Below are 21013 nucleotides of genomic sequence, written 5' to 3'. Positions count from 1 at the left end.
GGCCACGTCAGCAAACCGAGACTGAACACTTAACCTAACAGCACTTTCAACCCACCACCCCCTCCAAGGAATGTAACCTTTAGCCAGTCAACATGGAATTTCTTGGCCAATACTAGGAAATTTATTGATAGACCCCTTCTGCTCCCCTTAGGAGGGCAACCTTGCCTACACATTGCATTCCGTGCTAATAAATTCTTCTTTTTTAAAATGCCCTCTCTCTGAATTTATTTCTTTTGTTTAGCTCAACAGAGCTCCCCTCTGCTTGCTAGGTGGGATGCTCCTGATTCATGAATCATTTACTAAAGCCAATTAGATCTTCAAATTTACTCAGTTGAATTTTGTTTTTTAACAGATTTGGTGGCAGCAGTAGGATATAAAGCTGACTTCTGATGGCATTTTGGGGACAACCAGAAACACAGTCCTGGTACCCTGCAAGCCCTTTGAGTTCACTGTCTTTCTTGCCGTTTCTGAGGGCCGCTGGTGAGTCCTTCCTGGTTTGAGCTCTGCTTTTTTTTGCGTTAGAGCTCCTGATCTAATTGGCTTTCTAGTCTAGGGTTATCCGGTCAGGGTAGACTGACAGGAGGCTCTAACAGATCACCAGTCCTTAGCTCTTGGTTCAGTCCACAGTGCCAATTTGGAGTCCCTTCCCAGTTCTGGTCCAGTCCACAGTCCCCATTTACTGGGGTTTGCTGGTTTAGTCCACAATGGGAGTTGCTGGTGGCATACACAGTCTTCTCTTGGCCAATCGATGGAGAAATCTTTTGGTTCCTGCTGCTGCATTCAGGTGGTCATGTTTGTTTTGTCCTGTTTTGTGTAAATAAAGACTTAGTAATGGGATCCTTAAATTCTAAAGAGTTAAGTATTCTACCTTCTAGCACAGTTGCTTATTTTATATCTTACAATTTGGTCCTGGAAGTCATAAAAGTATGCAAGCTTATTTTATGTCCTAAAGAACTTGGCTTGGTCACCATCAGGTGGCAGACCCCAAAATAAGGCCAAACAGAAATGTGAGTTGTACCCCAATTGTGGCTACACATGGCCAGACAGAAATGTAGGTTAACTCCACTTGATAGGGTCCTACGAAACTGCTACCAGCTCTCAGAGGAATTGCAGCCTAGAAATATAATGGCCATGGTAGGGAATGTTCCAATTAGATAAGATCATTTAAGAGGTACACTTGAAAGTGAGGTCTCCCAAATTAAACAGAATGGGATACCAGTTTTAATTATCAAGTGGAAGTCTTAGTTATTGATGGAGACTCTGACTGCTCCCATTTCCTCTAAGTACTCATTCTACTAATCCTGTGTCTGAATTGTTTTTCCACCGTGAAAAAAATATGCAAATGTAAACAAAAGGCTGCCAAATTAATGGCCTTAGAGACACCCTCATATCTACCTTCAAAGGAGGGCCCCCAAATCGACCCCTTCCAAAGATGACAAAACTGAGGAGTTTTCTTGCAAACTGCTCATTATTCCTTTAAACAGCCAAGGGCAGACACCTGGGTGGCTTAGTCCATTAAGCGTCTGACTCTTGATTTTGGCTCAGATCATGATCCCAGTATTGTGACATCGAGCCCTGCATCAGGCTCCACACTGAGCATGGAGCCTGCTTAAGATTCTCTCTCTTCCTCTCCCTCCCTCCCTCCCTCCCTCTCTCTCTCTCTCTCTGCCCCTCTCCCCTACTTGAGTGCTCTCTTTCTAAAAACAAACAAAAAAAACCAGCAACAGCCAAGGGGATACTCTGGTAGATACCAGAGCCTGCAGAGGGAACCTGAGAAGCATTGGCATAAGTCAGTGAGAGGTGAAAATTCTTACCAGAAACAGCTCTTCTGAATCTCTGTCTGTAGTACCCTCCTCAAGAGAGGAAAATAAAATATGCCGTGCCTTCCTTTCCAAATCCAAAACCATTGTTTGTTGATTCCTTCTTTCCCAAGGATATTTATTGCCTCCTGGCTTGTCTTGTTTTACATAAATGGGTTTTGCTTTCTTCCTGACTGGGACAAGCAGATTGCTGGTTCTTTCTTTGGGCTGTGTTTGAGAGAGGCTCTGGATTTGGGGAAGGCAATACTCTTTGCACCCCCTTGTCTTATACCCAGGAGAGTTATGCAGTACTGCCAGAGATATTCAAAATTGGAACTATGTCCCCAAAAGGAAAGAAACCAATTAAGAATAATGTAGTTGCATAGGTGAATCAATCTATGATGTCATTTAAGTTATAGCTTAACTCGGAGGAATTGAGAGCCATTATCCAAATGTTATATATTTTTTACAAAACCAAAGTTAGCTCTAGAGGCAATTAAAAATTCACCTATTCCTTTACCAAATCCAAAACTTTTCTTGTTTGTCTTGTAGATTATTGGCTTTAGGAAACCCAAGCCCTTCCTGGGAGAACTTATATTCTTTCTCTGTTCCTTGATGTGTACATTTTATCGTGTCTTTGAAATATAAACAAAGTCCACAATTACCTGAGACTGAAGGATACTTAATCTCATCCCAGAAAAGGGATTTAAAATCCAGTGGTCTTTGAAATTTTCAAGAAGCAAAATTTTTTTTCATGTTTATTCTTATTTTTGAGAGAGAGAGTGAGAGAGCACTCTCTCTCCCCCACCCTCCACATGAGCAGGGGAGGGGCAGAGAGAGGGAGACAGAGGATCCAGAGCAGGCTCTGTGCTGACAGCAGCGAGCCTGATTCAAGGCTCAAACTCATGAACCATGATGAGATCATGACCTGAGCTGAAGTCAGATGCTTAACTGTCTGAGCCACCCAGGTGCCCCGAGCAAAGCCTTTTTAAAATACAAATGGTTAAAATACAAATGGTTAAATGCACAAACTCTAGCACAGCCTATTTAATTCCAGGGACAAATATGAATCTGAAAAATCTTCTCCACAAATACTTATAACTATAAGGCCTTTACATCTGTCTGCATGTGCATCCAATATATATGTTGTAAATATGGGATATTTTTCTATCTTTAGATGGAATTGCTAAAGTTAATTTGTAAAAGAGCTCTATTTAGTTATCTCAGAAAGATAGAAACTAACCAAAATGTTTTTATTTATTTTTTTAATGTTTATTTATTATGAGAGAGAGAGAGAGAGAGAGAGAGAGAGAGAGCATGACTGGTGGAAGGGCAAAGAGAGAGGGAAAGAGAGAGAATCCTAAGCAGGCTCTGCACTGAGAGCGCAGAAATCAAGAGTCGGATGATTAACTGACTGAGCCACCCAGGCTCCCCCAAATGTTTTTTAAGTTCACATGATCTGGGAAAATATTCTCTATAAAAGCTAGCTTAAGGTTGATGATTTAATTAAAACAAACATGTCTATAGAGTTATCAACATTAAATATAAATATAAAACTTTTACTCTATCTGACTTCACTGGACAAGTTAAGTTCATATTATCTCTTGCAGGATCTGTCAACAAAAAAAACAGTAGCTTAGTAGGAGAGTGGCTGACTTTGATGTCTCCTAAAGTTTTCGTAGGTAATCTAAATGTAATTATTGGGAGCAAATAATTTAGATGTAAGTGAAATAAGAGTTTGTAGGTACATATTTTTTAATTTTTTAAATTAAAGAAAAATTTTAATGTTTATTTCTTTTTGAGAGAAAGAGAGACAGAGCATGAGTGGGGGAGGGTTACAGAGAGAAGGAGACACAGAATCTGAAGCAGGCTCCAGGCTCTGAGCTGGAGAGCCTGACATGGGGCTCAAACCCATGAACCATGAGATCATGAACTGAGCTGAAGTTGGATACTTAACCGACTGAGCCACCCAGGTGTCCCATAGATACATATTTTTTTACAACAATTATATTTTATGGTGTGTGTACTTAAAAATAGTTTCCCCAAATCTTTTTGGTATCCTGAAGGCTTTGGTAACCTGAAACTAAGTGATGAGTTAAGTTAAATTCATTGAATATCTAGATCATTTCCAAATAAGATAAAACAATGAAACATTAAATACTGAACATAGGTTTATCTACTTTTGTTTTATTACAGAGAAACTAAAGATAAGTTTGGGTCTGTTAGTAAACACGTTTGGTGCTTTATTGAAAAACTGCACCATAAAGGGGCACCTTTATGTAACAAAAAATACATTTTTTTTGTTGAGGGAAAGGAAAGTAATTTCCTAAAGCAGGGCTGATTATTTAAAGAGAAAAACTGTAAGACAAAATCTAAATGTAAAAAATAAACTTGTAGAGAGTTTGTGGGGAAGGAGATCTTTAGAAAGAAATGTTAATATATGATCAGGGTGGCTTTCATGCAAAGGCACTGGCAACAGGCTATAAAGATCATAGTGCATGTGGATAAAGTCTCTTCTGCTTCGGCAAAAATGGCCCCTCATTGCCAGACTTTTGCCACCTTGATGTCCTTATAATATGGCAACAGTCTGCTCCTAAATCAGAGAAACTAAGATGGGTAAGCAATGGCTGTAAATGAAATGAACAGTTGGGGCTATGGGAAACCCCAGATGGCTTGGTTCCTCTCAGCAACTTAAAAAAATTAAAATTTTTTTTTCATTCTTTCCCCCACCAAGTGCATTTAAGATGACTCAAATTATGAATAGACATTGATAAGGAGACTTATATCAAATTGCACAGTCTAGCCCTCTCTGACTTGTCAGGTCCATAATCCTGAAAAAAAACTGTTTTTATTCCCAGAGACCTCAGACCTCCCTCTGAACCCTTTTAATACCTGCAGCTGGACTTCATTCAACTACCACTTACTATGGGTTATAATATGTTCTTGTGACTATATGTGTGTTTTCCAGAGGAGCTAAAGCTTTCCCCTGTTGCAAGACTGATGCCCTCACTATAGCGAAGAAACAGTTAAAAAGTACATTTCCCACTTGGGTTATACCTTCCGTGATCTCCAGTGATTGAGGCACCCACTTCACTGGAAAAATCATATGAGCCTTAGCAAAAACTTTACAGACTTCTTAAAATTTGATCATTTCCCCTGTCATCCCATGCTAGTATGACCAGCTACTGTCAGTCTACTGTCTAAACTCAAGAAGCCTTCCCAGGGGTGCCTGGGTGGCTCAGTTGGTTAAATGTCTGACTCTTGGTTTTGGCTTAGGTCTTGATCTCACCGTCCAGTTCCTAGGATTGAGCCACGCTCTCTGTGTAGAGCCTGCTTAGGATTCTCTCTCTCCCTCTCTCTCTGCCCCTCCCCAACTTGTGCTCTTTTCCTCTCTCTCAAAATAAATAAATAAACTTTAAAAAAAAAATTCTTCTGAGATCCAGTTCAGAGAATCTAAACTGGCCACAAGTTAGAGCTTGGTGATTGGGTGTTCTGAAAACATCATCAGAAAAAGACAGCCCTCAAGCCCCACTGGAAAGGGGATCTTACCGAGTGCTCCTGACCACTGACACTGCTACAAAACTAGAAGCAATACACATCATGGGCACACACCACACAGCTCACGAAGGCTTCACTTGTACAGAATCTTGAGACTTTTAAATCAAATTGACAAGGAAGAGAAGTATCTGAAATCCAGGTAGACTGCTTCTACCCAAGAGGACAGATCAAGACTTCTTACTTTAACTAAACATGAAACCCTTTCTCCTTATTTTCCCTTCCTTTATTCTGGTATTGGCCTGAAAGATAATGGCCTCATCTTCATTTCCAAGGCTGTTGTTAAGGGGGGCAACCTCTGGAATTCAGAATAGGCTAGGAGATCTTCTGACTGCCCTACTCCCCTGGTTAGGGATAAATGTAAAGGCTAACTTCTGAATTCTAGAAATTATTGCAGAATCTGCTGCTAAAGCAATACTGCCCAGCAAAGATCCTTAGATTCTCTGGCCAAAGTTGTTTTTGATAATGGGATATCCCTTGGCTCTCTTTTAGCTGAGCAGGGAGGTGTCTGTGCTATGGCCAATACCATGTGCTGTACATTTGAGGCAGGAGGAAAGGGAGATGCAGGCGACAAGTTGACTAAAGTAAAGCCATTTTGGTTTTAGGCTGAACGTTAACTTAAAAGACAGCAAGTCTTAAAAAAAAGTCATGAGATCTGATTCATGGAAGACCACAAGACCCTCCTCCCTCCAGCAGTAAAAGCCACAAAGTCTAGACATTCTTAAAATTGCTCCCTGTAGGTAATTTCACAACCCTAGGACAATGGAAAAACTAACTTCTCCATGTAAATGATAAGCCCAAAGTTAAAGAGTAAGCCCCTCCCTATACGGTTAGTTAATTTTAAAAACTTACAAAGTTCTTCATTACAGGAAAAGGAGGATCCTCTTTCCCCTCTGGGAGGAGAGACTGCTACTTTGTGACGTAGTTCCTTTCTTACTTCTCTACTTAATAAATCTTTGTCTCCTCTTCCAAATGGCTTGCTGTTGAATTCTTTCTTGAGCAAAACCAAGAAACCTCATGATGAGGGACCCAAGGACTTGGCCCAAGGTCCCTCTTGGGGCCTCAGCCCATTCTGAAACAACTTAGCTTACTAGGGTACTCCTTCAGTGGGGTCTTTTTTTTTTTTTTTTTTTTTTTATTCTGATTGGTTTGGGTATTGGGGACCATGGCTTCAAAATGCACTCCAAAAATTAGGAATTATCCTGCTTCTAGTAATCATAATAATCTCCCTGGTATTCTTTCAAAAACTCTAAATGTATGTTCACAGCCACTAGCCATCAAGTAAATGATCTCCTTAAGACTGGATTGTCAAAAAAGGAGCCAAAAGTTTGACCAACTTAAAGAATGTAAGCCTTAAGCTATCACCTGTGAATGTGACAGAGATAAAGCCAAAACATCATGACCTATGGGGACCATAGAAAGGAACAACAGAAACTGCAAGAATTTCAGAGCAGTAGCTGAGAGTGATGCTAATGCCTTAACTTTTGATCACATCTCTCAGTTGAGCTGAGAGTCCAAGCAAAGGGGGGGGGGGGATTTGTTAAAAAGACAACTGCAGGCCCCCAAATAGCATCACTTAGGCCAAGTCAGCAAACCAAGGTTAATACCTAACCTAACAGCAGTTTCACCTCCCACCCCAGAACTCCACCCCCCCACCCCAAAAATGTAACCTTTAGCCAGTCAACATGGAATTCCCTGATCAGTACTAGGACATTTACTGATAGACCCCTTCTGCTCCCCTTAGGAGGGCAACCTTGCCTACACAATGCATTCTGTGCTGATAAATTCCTTTCTTCTTTTTTCTAATGCCCTTCCTCTGCCTTTAAAATCCTTTGTTTGTTTGTTTGTTTGTTTGTTTGTTTAGCAAAGCTTCCCTCTACTTGCTTGAAGAGATGCTGCCCAATTCATGAATTGTTTAATAAAGCCAATCAGATCTTCAAATTTACTTGGTAGAGTTTTGTTTTTTTAACACTTGTATACTCTTCCTACAAGTGAGATTCCCAATTCACAGCATTTTCTTTCTAATGGATACTGCCAAATTATGTCCCATCTCTTTTCAGTTGAATTTAAAGCCAGCATTTGCTGTCTGATGCCAAGTTAGCAGGAAATTCATTATTTTTCTCCTGGGGCCTCTTCTTTGCCTATAGATTGTTCAAGATCCCATGAGATCTTTTAATCCAGCAACACCAGTTCTGTGTCCAGAGAGAAAACTGGAACGTCTAGTTAGGCCAGTAGTAGGATCCATTTTGACTGTCTTTTCTCTCATCAGTACCACATGTTGTCACCGCTAAGAATAAGTCCCCATACAATGTGATATGTCCCTGTCCATTACTGTATTGATCTTCTCACTGGGGAGATGACCTGACGAGCCATGGTGTTTCTTCTGGGGAGATGATTCCACCTCGGTGACCCGTTGACCAAGGGTGCACTAAGCCTGAGCTCTCAGAGGTACCATTCTTTGTGACTCAGGGTGACAGCCATTTTTTCCCATACAGTGTGTCCCCCAAATGGCATCTGTGGGTTGGGAGGAACTTCCCACCACTGCTGTGGATCTGTTTCTGCACCTCACCCACCCTCTTCCTAACACCATCAGATTCTCACATCATAAACCCAGGTTAACAATTTATTGTCACCTTCTGTCAAGGTAAGCTCTCCCTTGGAGACCACTGACATACTTTCCTTCTTGAACTCTATCTCCCCAGAGGAGAAGTTCTAGGTCTGGGAACAGACACTGTTTTATGCATAGGGGATAGAAACAAAACAGCAAATTCTCTCAAAATGCTTCCACTCAGGAGCAAGTAATAAATAAATGCAGATGTAAGTAAGATAATATTAGATAACAATGAGCATTACAGAAACAAAGAGCCAGGTGAGGTGATGGAGAGTGGCCACTGGGGCTATTTTCAGCTGGGGAGTCAGAGAAAGTGTTCCTGAAGGGGTAACATTTGAGCTGAGGTTTCAGTGAAGATGTGAGCACAGCCTAGAGGCACAGACAAGGCGAGTGATGATGGCCAATGTGACTGGAGCAGAGTGACAGGGGGAAAGTGGTAGAAGATGGACTTGGGGAGGGAGCAGGGCCACCTCATAGATGGATTGTGCCTGACACCCCTCAGGACAATGAGCTGTAAGGCCTCTTCCAGCTTTGCCATTGTCAAGTCCTAAATTAAGATTTAAAAAGCTCTCTATGCCAAATGTGATTCCTTAATTTGACAATCTAGATTATGTGACAACCAATTTTGAATTCTCTTATTTTCTTCCAAATTCTTAATCATTATCATCAGGAAAAAATGTTTTTGACTTTCTTATGGCCATACCTTTTCATACCATATGTTTCACTGTGATACAATCTTAAATAGCCCAAGTCTGTTAAAAGAATATTCTTGTGTGAAGATTAACACAATTTACTGGTAAATATCTAAATTGACATTTAGCATATAAATGTAGCCAAAAGGTCAGGAAATGAAAACTCTTTCTTCACTGTCTTTGACTGACAGTGAGTATATGAAAGATAAAGGCTAATTTTCCCTATTGATGCTTCTGTTGTTTCAAATGACTCCTTCAGCCGTGATCCCCCAGGCAACAAATGAAACATTTTGTTCTCTCAATGGGCAATTATACATTTTTTAAGATAATAAATTTCGTCCATAGTGCAGCTGATTACATTCATTTATGAAAATGACTAAAATGGTAAGTCAAAATTTCTTCTGTCTGGTTGGGTTGAGATAGTCATCAGAGCCATAATAGAAAGCACAGCAGACCTGGAAACAGGAAGGCTGGAGTTGAGTCCAGCTCTTCCACTACAAGTGATGGAACCTTGAGTAAATGATGTCACCTCTCTAAGCTTCTATGTTCTTACTTGTATAAGAGGGAGAGGCATATTGCACAATATACCTTGTGTCAGAGAGTTGGTGGGGCTGGAGCATTATGGGGAGAAGCACCTCCAGTTCTTTACCTGGGGGGTCAGATATATATGTTTGTTTTATTATTCATCTTGAAATTGTACACATTGGTGTATTTGTGATATGTACATTTCACAATAAATTTCTAAAGCTGTCAGTAGATACCTGTTGACATACTTGACAAGAAGTAAATACAGCGTGAGTTTTAGTCTGGATCTCCTAGCAAATGGAATAAACCTAGGTAGAAGTCAAAACAGTTTTTCCCCTCAAATCAAAACATGTTTTTCTAGACACATCTGGCTGGCTCAGTCAGTAGAGCATGCAACTCTTGATCTTGGGGTTGTAGGTTCAAGCCCCACATTGGGTGTAAAGATAACTTAAAAATCTTTAAAAATAATTCTTTTTAACAAGAGTTTAATTGAAAGCATAATCAGTGAAAATTTCCAATGAAGCAAAAGGGCATATCATGCTTAGTACAGCTTCCTCCTGCCCTAGCCCTCCATTCATCGTCACTTGAGGCTTTTTAGGTTTCTTTCCATAAATATTCAAGAAAGCCAAAAACAGAGAGTCTCGAAAGCAGCAAGAGAGAAGCATATGGAAACATTTGCATGCACAAAAATCTTTTACATAAATTAAAGTATGTTACACATGCTGCTCTATACTTTGCATTTTTTCATTTATCTTGGAGATGTTTCAATATCATTCTTACAGATTTAAATTCATTCTTTTTCACAGTATTTCATTTTGTGGGTATGCTACACTTTATTTAACCAGACCCCTCTGATAAATATTTGGGTTGTTTTTGTTCTTGCTCACATTTCTGCAGCAACCATATTTCTACTTCTATCTCCTTGTGTGTATATATCTGAAGAATAAATCCCAAAGTGCAGAAGGTAGACCCATTCAAATTTTAGTAGTTACTGTCAAAATGCCCTCCAAAGAGATACCATGCCTTTACACTTGATCAATAGAGTAAGAGAGTGCTGCTTTCATGCATATCAACAATAGCCAAACTATAGAAAGAGCCCCAATGTCCATCGACTGATGAATGGATAAAGAAGATGTGGTGTATGTGTATATATACTCAGCCATCAAAAAGAATGAAATATTTCCACTTACAATGATGTGGACAGAACTAGAATGTATTATGCTAAGCAAAATAAGTCAGTCAGAGGAAGACAAATACCATATGATTTCACTCATATGTGGAATTTAAGAAACAAAACAGATGAACGTATGGGAAGGAGGGCAAAAAGAGAAGAGATGGAAACAAACCGAGACTCAGTGATAGAGAACAAACTGAGGGTTGATGGAGGGAGGTGGGTGAGTGATGGGCTAGATGGGTGATGTGTAGTAAGGAGGTCACTTGTTGTGATGGGCATTAGGTGTTGTATGTAAGTGATGAATCACTGAATTCTATTCCTGAAGCCAATATTGCAATGTATGTTAACCAACTAGAATTTAAATAAAATTTTGGGGAAAAAAGGGAGTTCTGCTTTCCTGACACTCCCATGATAATGTGCTCTGCTAGTCTTTTTATTAACAAATTTAAGAGGTGGAAAATAGCATTTCATCGTTTGAATTTATTTCTTTAACTATAAATGAAAATGCGCACTGTTGGTTTTTTTCTCTGAACTTCCTGTTTGGGTCCATTGCCCATTTTCCTTTTAGTTTCTTGTTCTGTATTGCTTTGTAACAGCTCTTTATATACTAGCCCTTCGTAATTATTGTTCAAGGTCTATGTTTCTCATTTGTTATCACTTGTAGTATTTTACCTCTTGCAGAAATTTTAAATTACTAGACAGTCAAATTTATACATCCTTCCTACATATATAGTATGGGGGTCATTTCTTTCTTGGAAAAATCTTTCCTACTCCAATGCCATTATAAATTTTTTCCCCAAGTTTTCTTCCAGTACTTTTATGAATTTGTTTTTCACTTCTAAATGTTTTATCAATATCATTTAATGAACTTATTTAGTGTAATGAGTGAAGTAAGGATTAAACTTTTTGTTTATCCCCCATATATCTAACCCAGATGTCTATCCAGCTGTCTCAAATTCACTTCTTAAGTAATAAGTTTTCTCTCCACGGTTTTGAAATGTCACATTAATTTGGGTCTAAAAATTACTGAGTCTGTAAATTGAAAACAATTGGATGGTAAATTAATAAACTATGTCATTCTTGGCATATTTAAGGAACCATTAAAACAGTAGCATATATAGAGTGTGATTACCATGTGTCAGGCCCTGTTCTAAATGTGTTGCATGTATTTGCTTATTTAATCCATATAACCATGGTATAAGGTAGGTGCTATTAGCTCCATTTACAGATAAGAACACTGAAGCACTGAGAGGTTAAATAACTTCCTCAAGATCACAATGCTTGTGAGTGGCAAAGCCATGATTCAAATATAGGCAGGGTGACTTCAGAATCCTTGCTCCTATCTATAGTCTGTGCTGCCTCCACCAAATGGAAAACATGTTTGTGTGTGCTTCCTACATGCTAGGCATTGCTCCAAGAACTTCACATATAATGATTTCACTTACTCTTCACAACAGTCCTAAGAAATAAGCACTATTTCTATCTCCATGTTATAGATGAGCAAACTGAGGCAAAGTATAGCTGGGAGACAGACAGGGAAAGGGGAGTGGTATGAGATGAATTCAGAGAAGGGGGAGCTTTGTTCTATCTTTAGAGCAGCAAAGAATCACAACAGTATGTGAATCAGGGCTGACCCAGTCAGATTTGTTTTTTTGTGACACTCACTGGGCACAGCATGGAGAGTCGATTGGGGAAGGGACCGCAAAGCTGGTGTGGGGAAATCAGATACCAGGCTAATACCACGCTGCAGTGACCACCTATCACAGATGGGCCATCCAGTGACGAGTGGACAGTATCCATGTGACATGAAAATTACTATCATCTGGGCAGCATCCATGTGCCAGGGGCAGAACTCAAGACAAGTGCTCAGAGTAGTTACATTTCCAGAGAAAACCCAAGTGTCCAGAGGTTAAGTACCATGTCTGTGCTCACCCAGCTAGTAAGTGCACACTCCCAACCACACACAGATTGGGCCCTTCAGATGCTGGAGGGCTGGCTTTACTCAACCCACACACAGATTGGGCCCTTCAGATGCTGGAGGGCTGGCTCAACACAACCTTGAAAATTGGATTGAGCAATTCCTTAGCCATCCTTTGTCTTCTCAGAGGATAGAAGTCAAAGAGATCAGTTGACAATATTGACAGATGAGCTTCTGTCATCACATATCTTGAGATCATTTAAGAGTTTCCTTTTCAGTTCTACATTAACTTTTCCTCAGACTTTTGAATATCCTCCTGAGGTTACTTTGTGAATCTTTCTCATTGCTTGCTTCTTGCCTGGATAAAGGGCAAGTTTGGGGTCCACTGTCTTCTGTGCTGCTATTAATCATCCTCTCTCTTTGCAGATCCGAGTGATGGTGGATCTATGTAACAGCACCAAGGGCATCTGCCTGACAGGTAGGCCAGCCTCGAACTGAGCAGGAGTGGCTCACACCACAAACATGTGTGGTAGCCAAAGGGCCAGAGCAGAATGAACACCTGGGAAAACTGCGGGTGATAAAAACACATGTTGGTTTACTTTTACCAGATGTTTTTAATGAACTGAAAATCAATTGTAATATAATTATGAAAAAGAACATTTTTTAGTACTGCCATAGAAATACAGCCATGGAAAATAACTGGGTCTTGGGTAATTAGAAACGTGTGGTACCTTGAACTGGGGCCATAGATGTTTTCCTTATTCACATTAATTTTTAAAAGAGAAAAGAAAGGAAGGAAAGAGACCTTAGCAGAAGTAATTCTTTCCTTACATCATATGTATGGCATAAATGGAAAGTTCTAGAAGCAAACTACTGATAAATCAGAACACTTTTGATGAAGAGTGCTCTGTGTGTGGGGCCTACTGTGTGCTACGTGAGATGGGAAGTTATGTCATGCACAGCTCCCCTCCACTTGATGAATCAAGGACAAAGAAATAGGAGGGAGGGAAATCAACCCTGAGGCACATCAAGCCAAGGGACACAGAGTGGCTGATGGGTTGGGCAGGGGAGGAGGAGAGTGCTATGGATATGTTCGTGTACACCTGAGTCTAACAGAGTCCTGCCTCTTGCCTGAGGGGAGGGGTGCCTGCCTTCTGTGTTTAGAAGCTTGGGAAAAGGAAGAACACAGACCCCAGAACATTCACCCAATATGTTGCACCCCAGGCAGAGGGAGGCTCTGTCCAGGCCCAAGAATGGGCCTACAGAGCCTGATTTCAGACACAGCATTGACTACCTCTCCTCCATTCTGAGGAAATGGGGAGATTATTTTTGCATTAAAAATCTAATATGAAGTAAATGCAGAGCTCTCGTGAGCCATATACATTTTTTCTTTTTTCTTTTTTTTTTAATTCAAGTTAGTTGACATACCGTGTAGTCTTGGCTTCAGGAGTAGAACCCAGTGATTTATCTCTTACATATGACACCCATGTCATATCTCTTACATATGACGTCCTCCTTAATGCCCATCACCCCTTTAATGCCTGTCACTCCCCTCCAGCAACCCTCAGTTTGTTCTCTGTATTTAAGAGTATTTTATGGTCATGAACTTTGAAACATAACCACAAGACTTTGAAGACAGGTGAAGCTTTTGTTGAGCCTTTGCCTATGGCCTCAGGCTCTGGGGAGGTCCCTGTTGACCAGGCAGCACTGCTGGAGGTTAAGAAACCCTGCAGTTTCCTTGTGCCTGGGTGGCTAAGTGGGTTAAGCATCTGACTCTTGATTTCAGCTCAGGTCATGATCCCACAGTTTGTGAGATTGAGCCCACCTACCCCTCCCCCCACCCCTGCCGCTATCCTGTGCACTCTCTCTCTTTCTAAATAAATAAATAAACTTAAAAAAAAAAAAAAAGAACCCCTGCAGTGTGCATCCAGTTCTAAGAAACCTTGTCCAGTACTGCAGTATTCTCCCCAGAACTGCTTGGTACCTACCATGCATTAGGAGCGCAATGGGAGTTTGTTGAATGACTAAACCTATCATTTCTGTAAATGATTAAATCAGGGTTGGTGGGCTGGTAAGAAAGACACTTACCCTGCGTTCAAATCTGACTCTTGTTTGCTTAGTTTGATGTTAAAGAGAAAAGCTGTAATCCTGTGGCTTCTTGGGAAATGCTAATTGAATTACTCAAGTCACATTTCAGCCCTCACAGAAAATTAAATATCTTCAGAACAGCTTGGTCCTTCATTCTGAAACTCTTGTGTCTTAAGCACCTTTCTCCCATCTTTGGAAGTCCTTTTCAGAGTTCCCCCGTGTGACAGTAATGAGCGCTAGAAAAATGCTCAGATGGATGGAATTACAGGCACAAAAGCCCTGTTGAGAGGTACAGGAAAAGCCTCTTCCTTTTTGATATTTATTATAGACGTGATAGAAGGAGAGCCAGGCTGTTCAGTGAATGCAGGTGGAGCTGTTGAGACCACTTAGAGAAGACTGGGGGAGGGGATCAAATATGTGCTGGAAATGGGTGGAGGAGGTTATTCTTCGGTACCTCAAAATCTTTTCAGAAGCCAGCACCTTCTCCTTTCATGCCAGCTGGAAATTGGGTCCCCCTTTACATAGAAAGCTCTTCAATTAAAACTTAGGTGTGAAAAGTACAAGTTGCAGAGTGAGGTGGTACCTTGGGAGAGACCAAGGTTTCTGGACTCGAGGCAGGAAGGTGACAGGACCCAGAACCGAATTGGCAACTACAGGGGGAAGGGCAGAGAGCCTTGGTCCAGAGCCCCAAGAAGATGCTGGCAGGAGGGGCTCCCAGAGAAGACTCCAGGCTTGGGGCCTGAGGCCTGAGAACAAGGTCTAGCTTTACACTGGACTCATCTTTGAAAAAGCAGGAGCTATGACTTGAGGCTATTCCAGTTGTGACTGTGAAACCCCATCCCTGCTCCTTTTTCTGGATGCAGCTGCCGTTGCTATGGGGACAAGGACAGATGTGTACCATCTGTAACCTCTCAGGCAAAGTGAGGGCAATTCACTGGGTAAAGGAGCTAGGCGTTTTTACTAGTGCCAAGTTTTGTGCTTTTTGAGTAAACAGCATGCTTTTCTTGGTGCATCCTGACCATAAGCCCAGAGTTCCTTAGGACCTCAGAAGCATATCTGCTGGAATAGCAGGTGTCCTGAAGAAGGCAGATTCTTGGGTTATTCTTCACTTCCAGTGGACTCTGCATATGGGCTTGCTGGAAAATCTCTGAACTATCACATTACTGAACTGCTTATTAGGGCTGAGGTGCTTCACATCCACAGTGCCTGTTCTCCTTATAGCCAAGTGACTCCAAACCCAGTGATAGCACTAGTCACTACTAATCCTGCACCCAGGCAGACATTAATAATGGATCACAGTCGCCACTGAGCATGGCCTCATGTAATTCTTTCCTGGTGTTCCAGAGAGCTGTACTAATTGATTAGAATTAGCACTTGAAATCAAACCCATTTTCCATCCCTACTCTAATTTTTTAAGGTTGCCATGCCATAGTTCAAAGTTGAAATGCACCAAATAAATGGGAATAGACCAAGCTGCTGTTTAGTGGGAACACGTGAAGAAAGATGCCTTTCCAAGTTAAGTATCCTGGGACTGGCCCAATAATCGGTGGCAGGGGCAGCTGCAGAGGCTGTACACATAGGGAGGGTACTGAGGCCTCAAAGCTGTGGCCAGTGCAACATTTGGTAAACTGATCGACAGGCTGTTCTCAGAAACAGCTAGTGTAGCTGGTCAGGTTCTCACTCAGCTGGCCTCACTGAGCAACTAGCTTATTGTCTATTATAGTTGGTAGATCCCAGCTCCACATGTGAGAGCTTAGGCCCTCTCAGGCCATCACTAAAGGATAGCCAAGTATTCCTAGCTCCCAAGGAAAAGGGGAGTCACACTCCCTCTGGCCAGAACTCCTGTCTGGCCCTGAAGCTGTGGCTGGCATGAATCCCAAGCCCTGGGAAGTCCCTGATGGGAACAAGAGAGGGAAAGAATCAGGACCACAGACCTCACAGGCACCAGGCCTGACTGTATCAGGCTTATGAAGCTGTTTCTTTTACTAGCTCTTTCTAAAGCAGCAGAACCAGACCTCATTTTCTGAAATATTCCTATCTGGATTTTTTATTTGAGGGCTTCTTTGTTTTCCTCAATTGGCAAGACTTTGGGAAATGTGTAGCTACATCCCCTGTGGTCATTGCTGTGCTAAGCAGGTGCCTTGGGTCTGGCAACCATCTCAGTGTGAAGGGGGAAGCTAGTAAAACCTTTCCCTGTGATTTGGAATGGCCATGGTGAGAGGAGCCCCATGGGCAGGCCTTCCAGAGGCCTGTAGTGTGAACCACAGCAGGCCAGTGTCCACCCTTAAAGATAGGAAGTGCTTCTTTATTACTCATTCCTCATAACTGTTGTATCTGTATTTCCTGTCTGAGATTCTTCTGTTCGCTAGTACCAGAAACCCACCAGAGCTTATTTGAGAAAAGAAAAAAGGCAAGGGGTTGCCAGTTATTGTAAAGATAGAGAGATGTATTTATCAAGATAGGCTAAGCCACGCTCTGGTAACAATTAAATCATAAAATCTCAGTGGCATAACACAGCTAAAGAGGCTTTTTTCTGCCGCAAAGTCCAGGGTGCTCCAAGTTGGTTCTGGTGACTCCAGAATCCCAGTGCTGCCATCTTGTGGTTCTGTCATGTCAACATCAGTCACCACCTCATTTCTCAGATTATCTCTCTGCAGACAGACATTGTTTTACCTTGCTTGGCCATCCACAGACCTCTCATTTACATAACTAGGGGCATCATTGGTCAATCTCAGATGTCCAGGAGGCAAAAACTCTAAGTGGCTCAGCTATAGCATCCACCCACTTCTAATCGATTCTGGCTAGGAATGTCGGTTGGGGCAGTCAGAGCCAGCTGTATCATTGGCAGGGCCCAGTGCAAAGTGAAAATGCAGGCCCCCTTGTTCAAAAAAGCAGGAAAAGGGCTTCCTTCTTTTTTCTATGGTTTCCCTCTCCACCTGCTATGGGGGGCTTTTTATTTGCTATTTAGTGTTATACTCTTCAGGGTGGGATGCTCACAGCACAAGAACAGGCCCTCAGAAGCACAGGAGACCCCACTCTGTGACTAAGGTATGCAGGGCACATGTCCAACCCTAGCCTTCACACTCACCCTTGGGGCCCCCACCAGTGTGGAAGGTGGCAGCCATCACTGACTGCGCGGGGAGCGGGGCAGACACATCAGAAGCAAGAATAGAAACAGAAAAACAGGAGCAGGCAACAGAGAAATATTGTCCTAGGGAGGCCAGAGGCAGTGGGCAACAGGAAGATGGTGGGAGACAGGACCACATATGAACCAAGGCTCCAAGTCCCCAGACATGCTCCATTATCCCATGGGACCAGCCCTGCATACTGTGCTGACATGAACTTGGCTGTCCACGTGTATTTCCACGGGTTCTGTTATTCAAGAAGAGAAGAGTCAAGAGGTGAGAAAACATCCTGCAAAATAGTTTTCTAAAGGCCCAGTTGGCACATATTTGATGTTTGACATCATTATAATAACACATATTTAGAGCTTCTTCCAGGTACCAGGGGCCCTTGGGCAGCTCTGTTGACATCCTGAGAGGGGACTGGGATAGAGGCTTACCATCGCTATAGCTATGCTTCTGAGCTCTTTGGAAGTATTTGTCATCCTCTCTCTTCTGAAATTCTCTTCTCCATTAGTTTCAGGGCTCAGGACTTCCTGGATTCCCTCCACATCTTCAGTTTCACTCTCTTTCCTGATACCTCGTCTCTCACCTGCCTTCCTCCAGATGTGGTGTGTTTTCCCCTCTCTTTCCATCCCCAAATGTGGCTTGGACATTTTAATCTTGCCTCCATACTAATAACTCTCAACCTTTCTGAGGTCAGGGACCCCTTTAAGGGTTCATTGATAGTGACTGATTGTTTTCCCAGAAAAGTTTCCCCTCAGGTCTGGAGTACCCCGGACCATCTGCTTCCCAATCACCTGCATGTAGTGCTTGGTAAAACTGTGTGCTCCTGGGCCTCACTCTAAATCCAAACTGAAATAGAATCTCCAGCTGGGGTCTGGGTATCTGCATTGTAACATGCATTTTAGGTGATTCTATGGACTCAAATGACTAAGAACTATAGCCATAGGTGTCAAGGAACTTCAGGTCAATATCAGGAAACCCTAATCTAAACATTTCACCACACTGACACTCTTAGTCATGACAGAAGCGTCCTAAACATACAGCTCTAGGCAGGACCTCTCTCCACTACTACTGCTACATAGAAATGGTTATTGGACTGTCCTGAGAACTCTTGAAACCTACAATATACAGTCAATTATTGATTGTTTACCTTTTTTCTACCAATCTGCACCTCTGAATTTGGCTCCATCTATAGTCAGGAATGATGACTGGTTTCTTCTGACATCTGTCAACTGTTCACATGACCCCCCCTTATGTGTGTATACATGATGTGCCAGCTGGTGGTAAAGTCATGTAGCCACAGGCTACACTGACCCTAGAAAATATGGTGCCATTTTCAGCAAATCATTTTTGCCCCAAGTAGGACAGTATGTATTGAAAGCATGCATTCAACACTTACCCTTCCAAGAGCCCTCGTGTCTATCAAATAACCTCTTTCCATCAATATCCTAGGCTTCCAGTCATCTGAGAGTCCTTCTCATTTGCTTCCTACCCAATCAGACATGGAGCCCTGCTCATTATTCTGAAAAACCTCTTGAATTTTTAGTTTTCTATACAGCTCTACAGTTACCAACTGCGTTTGTCCACAACCTTGCCCCTAATTTTAACTACAAAGATCCTCTGGGTATTTTCTCCCCACCCCACCTCTCTTTCTCTCTCATCTTGTTCCCTAGTTGTACTCAACTTCCATCTACAGAGAGGAGCTCAAAAACACACTGATTTCATGGCATCATTTGCCACTTAAGATCTACCATAACTCCCCATTGCCTTGCAGATAGCACCTATACTTTTCTGCTTGGCATTCAAATGCTGCTGCCCTACATCCACCCCACCAAGTACTTACTCAGCCTCATCTCTACACATGGCGGGTTGGCCTATCTTCCTCCTTTCTCTCACCCTGCATCATTCAAGTTCCCACCCCTGTGCCTTTGCTCTTTCTGGCCCCCTACATGGGATGCCCAGCCCTCACCCCCACGGCCATGTCATGCCCATTGTTTCTTCAGTGTCACAGCTCAAGGCTCACTGTCTCTGGAGGCTTCAGATCACCACGTGTCCAGGCTGCTCAGTACTCCTTTGAGGGGTTGCTTCTCTGAAACTCCCTCACTCATATTTCATTGTGATTTCAAAGTGTCTGCCTTTCCCAGCTGGATTGTAAACACAGCAGACATAGGGACCAAGATTTCTGCTTCTTGGTTGATTTTAGCGCATACAGTAAGTGCTTAGTAAATGGTGGTCTTCTGCAAAGTCACGGACTTTGATTTATAGAAAGACCTTTCCACTTCAATAAGGGTATTCACTGTATGTGTTCTGGAGAAAAAAAGGACCTCAACTGCTCATGGCATAAGCTCACCAGCTTGTCTGAGTGATTAAATAAAATAATTGACAATAAGACTCTCCTATTTGTTTGGTTAGATTATGTGTAAATAGTTCATCTGAGCCCCTTAGGTCCTAGGGTAATTACACGTTAAGCAAGGTGTTTGTTACCTGATCCGGGCACTCAGTTGTTCTCAGGCTATTTCCTGTAACAGAAAGATACCTGAGAACCAGCTTCTGCTCTCAATCACCCTTGGGGGGCCTGGAGGAGACAAGCTGGCTGGGTGAGAGCTCTTGGAACTGCTTTCTTGTAACAGCCAGATCTCAGCCCTGCAATGACAACATGACCATTTGCTGACACTTACCTGTGCCAGGCTGCACTAGTGCCCTTCTGTGTTGCTACCAAACCTCATTTAATTAAGTTGGTTGCTTGCGAGATGACTGATTTATGAATCTGTGGTGAGGCCCACTCAGAAATTATTCTTGGTCCATTGAAACTTAAGCAGAAGTGGTTTTTATTGGCAAATGCTGAATTGCTTTTAAGGATCTTTTGGGCAAATATGCTGGGTTCTAAGTTTATTTGTTTTGAGAGAAACAGAGACAGGGTGAGTTGGGGAGGGGCAGAGAGAGGGAGAGAGAGAAATCCCAAACAGGTTCCGTACCATCAGCACAGAGCCCAGTGCAGGGCTCGAACTCACGAAACCATGAGATCATGACCAGAGCCAAAACCAAGTTGGATGCTTAACCGATGGAGCCACCTAGGCACCCCTATACCAGGTTCTAAATAAAAGGCTTGGAGTGGTTGCTTAGGGCCAGTAGATGATTAGTACTTGTTAAGAGAAGGAAGGTGCTCTTTGATTTTGGGGTTGTGGTGCTGACTGCACTTTCTTCCACCCATGCTTTATCATCTAAATTTCTTTTTCTGTTGTAGGACCACCTGGCCCACCAGGTAAGAACCCATGGATTTTCCTACATCATGGGGAGGATGTGGGGGGACTAGTTCCCCAGGATCCCTCAGAAGGGACTGAGGTGGGAAGGGGGGTAGAATCTGGAGTCGGCCTTGACTATGAATGTGTCCCCCTCCTTCTTTCTACCCAAATTACCAGCTCTCCTGTCTCCTCCCACTTGAGAACCTACCATTACCATTCCCCATCTGTCACTGCATCAGGTGGGGGCAGCACAAGTGGAAAATGAAGGGAAGAGGCAGGAG

The 21013-nt window shown here is 42.3% G+C and overlaps 1 protein-coding gene across 2 annotated transcripts in view; it reads left to right on the top strand.

Moving 5' to 3' along the window:
* Nucleotides 1-21013, top strand: part of GLDN (gliomedin) — a 59844-nt gene that overhangs the window by 19244 nt on the left and 19587 nt on the right. Inside the window, exons 2-3 of one of the 2 annotated variants that reach the window (XM_042942024.1) lie at nucleotides 12701-12752; nucleotides 20735-20752. In XM_042942024.1, the coding sequence (XP_042797958.1) occupies nucleotides 12701-12752; nucleotides 20735-20752 (70 nt within the window). The remainder of the gene's footprint in view (nucleotides 1-12700; nucleotides 12753-20734; nucleotides 20753-21013) is intronic. The other variant, XM_042942025.1, reaches the window with a different exon arrangement.

Source organism: Panthera leo, chromosome B3, assembly GCF_018350215.1.
Source record: "Panthera leo isolate Ple1 chromosome B3, P.leo_Ple1_pat1.1, whole genome shotgun sequence".
NCBI lineage: Eukaryota > Metazoa > Chordata > Mammalia > Carnivora > Felidae > Panthera > Panthera leo.
Note: the sequence above shows the minus strand (reverse complement) of the source record. Positions and strands in the feature narration are given on the sequence as shown.